This window comes from Centroberyx affinis, unplaced genomic scaffold (assembly GCF_046629955.1).
Source record: "Centroberyx affinis isolate AG114_WGS23_722 - 3 ecotype Tasmania unplaced genomic scaffold, CSIRO-AGI_Caff_v1 ptg009117l_1, whole genome shotgun sequence".
NCBI classification, from domain to species: domain Eukaryota; kingdom Metazoa; phylum Chordata; class Actinopteri; order Beryciformes; family Berycidae; genus Centroberyx; species Centroberyx affinis.
In genome coordinates, this window is record NW_027284431.1 from 1 (window position 1) to 2,500 (window position 2,500).

Genomic DNA, 2,500 nt, shown 5'->3' on the forward strand with positions numbered 1-2,500 from the left:
TAAATGAGGTTAAACCTGCAGAGGAGAGGGTTAATAACAATAATGATAATAATAATAACAATAACAATAATAATAATAATAATAATAATAATAATAATAATAATAATAATAATAACGTTTATTTATATAGCACCTTTCAAAACAATTGTTACAAAGTACTTTACAATAAATAAAAGCATGGAATAAAAACAGTAGAAAAAAACAAATAGAAAGTAAGCACAAATAAATAAAATGAAATGAAAATCATTATAAAAAAATGGCTACAGCAACAAGATCAATGGAGTAAAAATAGAGCTAAGAAACAAGGAATAAAAGTAAAAAACACATCTAAGAAATAAAAATCATAGTAAAAAAAATCCTTTACATAAAAATGTGTTTTGAGGAGAGACTTGAAAGAAAACAGTTTGGTTCAGGTCAGGGTTAGAGGTGAAGGAGTGGATGTAGTCAGTGTATGAGCGGTGGAAGTGTGTCTGTTGTCTACATGTATGTTTTATTTGTCTCTAATGAAACCATGAACCTGCCGCCTCAGTCTCTGGTGAACGGGAACATCAACAGCTACCTGATAACGGGACTCAAGCCGTCCACCGAGTACGAAGTCCTGCTGGGCGCCATCTACCGGGACGAGTCGGAGAGCGATGATGTCATCCTGGTCGAGTCCACCGGTAACCACAGAGCCGTTCCAACCGAGTCTTCCAACCATGATTATATACATGATATTAAATACAGTGCTGTGCAAAAGTCTTAGGCACCCTAGATGTTTTATATACATTTTGTCTTAGATGTGTATTTGTTTTCTGCATTAGTGTGTCAGTAGACTGCTCTTTATAGTCATTTTTTTTATATTTAGAAAATTTTAATTTAATTGTTTTTGAAAGCATTTTCACTTCACCTTTGTATGGAAGCCCATTTCCGCCAGTGTGATGAAAAAAAAAAGATCCTGTAAGTCATTATAATGAGAAACTTTCTCAAAATAATGAGAAACTTTCTCAAAATAACGAGAGAGTTAGTATCTCAAAGTAATGTTTCTCATTATTTTGAGATACTAAGTCATTATTTTGAGAAAGTTTCTCATTATAATGACTTACAGGACCGTTTTTTTCATCACACTGGCGGAAACGGGCTTCCATACCTTTGTACATTTGTAAATGTGTAAATTTAATTTAACTAGTGCCTTTTAATTTTAAGTTGTACTTGCACAAGTCCTTCGTAGCATTATGCTGCTGTTACTGCTTTTACTACTGCTTTTATTTATTTGTTTTATTTTAACTACACTGAGAGAAGTCAGGCGAAATTTCATACCTGAGTATAATGACAATAAAGATCATTCTATTCTATTCTATTTATGGATTTTTTTTACACGTGCCTAAGACCTTTGCACAGTCCTGTATCTAGTGCCAACTGGAGCCAGTCAGCGACCTTTCCTCACTTCTCCTGTCTTTTGTTCTCATGTGCTGTGGGTTCAGACCCCTTCACTTTTTTGTTCAATCAACAAGTGACTGATTCATTCTTTCATTCAGTAATTATTTTATTCATTCAATAATTCAATAAGTCAATCAAGCAACCATCAGCTCGCTGCAGAAAAGATAATCTTGCATGTCTTTCAAATGTTAAATTCTCCTTTAATCTTCTGTGAATGGTTTTGATAAGATGATTAATAAATCATCTGTTTCATTGTTAGTTGAGAAGACGACCACTGTTGCCACGACGACCACGACCACAGCAGGTGAGGCTTCAGCGGCTGCTCTTCTGATCAACTCTTCATCTCTCCTTCACTCCTTCCTCTCCTTCTTCCTCTCTTTCTCCCTGCTGTCCGACCCCCGCCCCCAATCCCCCCCACCTCCTCCTCTTCCACCTCCTCCTCTTCCTCCTCCACTTCTTCCTCCACCTCCTCCTCCTAATCCTCCTCTTCTTCTCCCCCCTCCTCCTCCTCTTCTCCCCCCTCCTCCTCCTCCTAAACCTCTTCCTCCTCCACTTCTTCTCCACCTCCTCCTCCTAATCCTCCTCTTCTTCCACCTCCTCCTCCACCTCTTCCCCCTACTCCACCTCCTCATCTTCCTCTTCTTCCACCTGCTCTTCCTCTTCTTCCCCTCCTCCTCCTAAACCTCTTCCTCCTCTTCCACCTCCACCTCTTCCTCCTCCTCTTCTACCTCCTGCTCCTCCTCCTCTTCCTCCTCCTCTTCTACTTCATCCACCTCCTTCTCCTCCTCCTCCTCTTCTTCATCCTCCTCCTCCTCCTCCTCTATCACTTCCTCCTCCTCTTCCATCTCCTCCTCCTCCTCCTCCTCCTCTCTCCTAATCCTCCTCCTCCTCCTCCTCCTCCTCTCTCTGATATCAGTTCAGATGTTTCTCTGTGTGCTCCAGCTCCAGCTCCTCCTCCTCCCCCTCCTCCCCTCCTCCTCCTCCTCCTCCTCTCTCTCTCTGATATCAGTTCAGATGTTTCTCTGTGTGCTCCTCCCCCTCCCCCTCCTCCTCCTCCTCCTCCTCCTCCTCCTCTCTCTCT

At 41.1% G+C, this 2,500-nt stretch overlaps 1 protein-coding gene across 1 annotated transcript in view; it reads left to right on the forward strand.

Moving 5' to 3' along the window:
- Positions 1 to 511: 511 nt before the first annotated feature.
- The window catches only part of LOC139640335 (collagen alpha-1(XIV) chain-like), a gene marked incomplete at its 3' end in the record, with an annotated part of 20,161 nt that continues 18,172 nt past the window's right edge, over positions 512 to 2,500 (forward strand). The window contains exons 1-2 of the mRNA XM_071514524.1: positions 512 to 662; positions 1,679 to 1,723. Coding sequence (XP_071370625.1) covers positions 512 to 662; positions 1,679 to 1,723 — 196 coding nt within the window. The remainder of the gene's footprint in view (positions 663 to 1,678; positions 1,724 to 2,500) is intronic.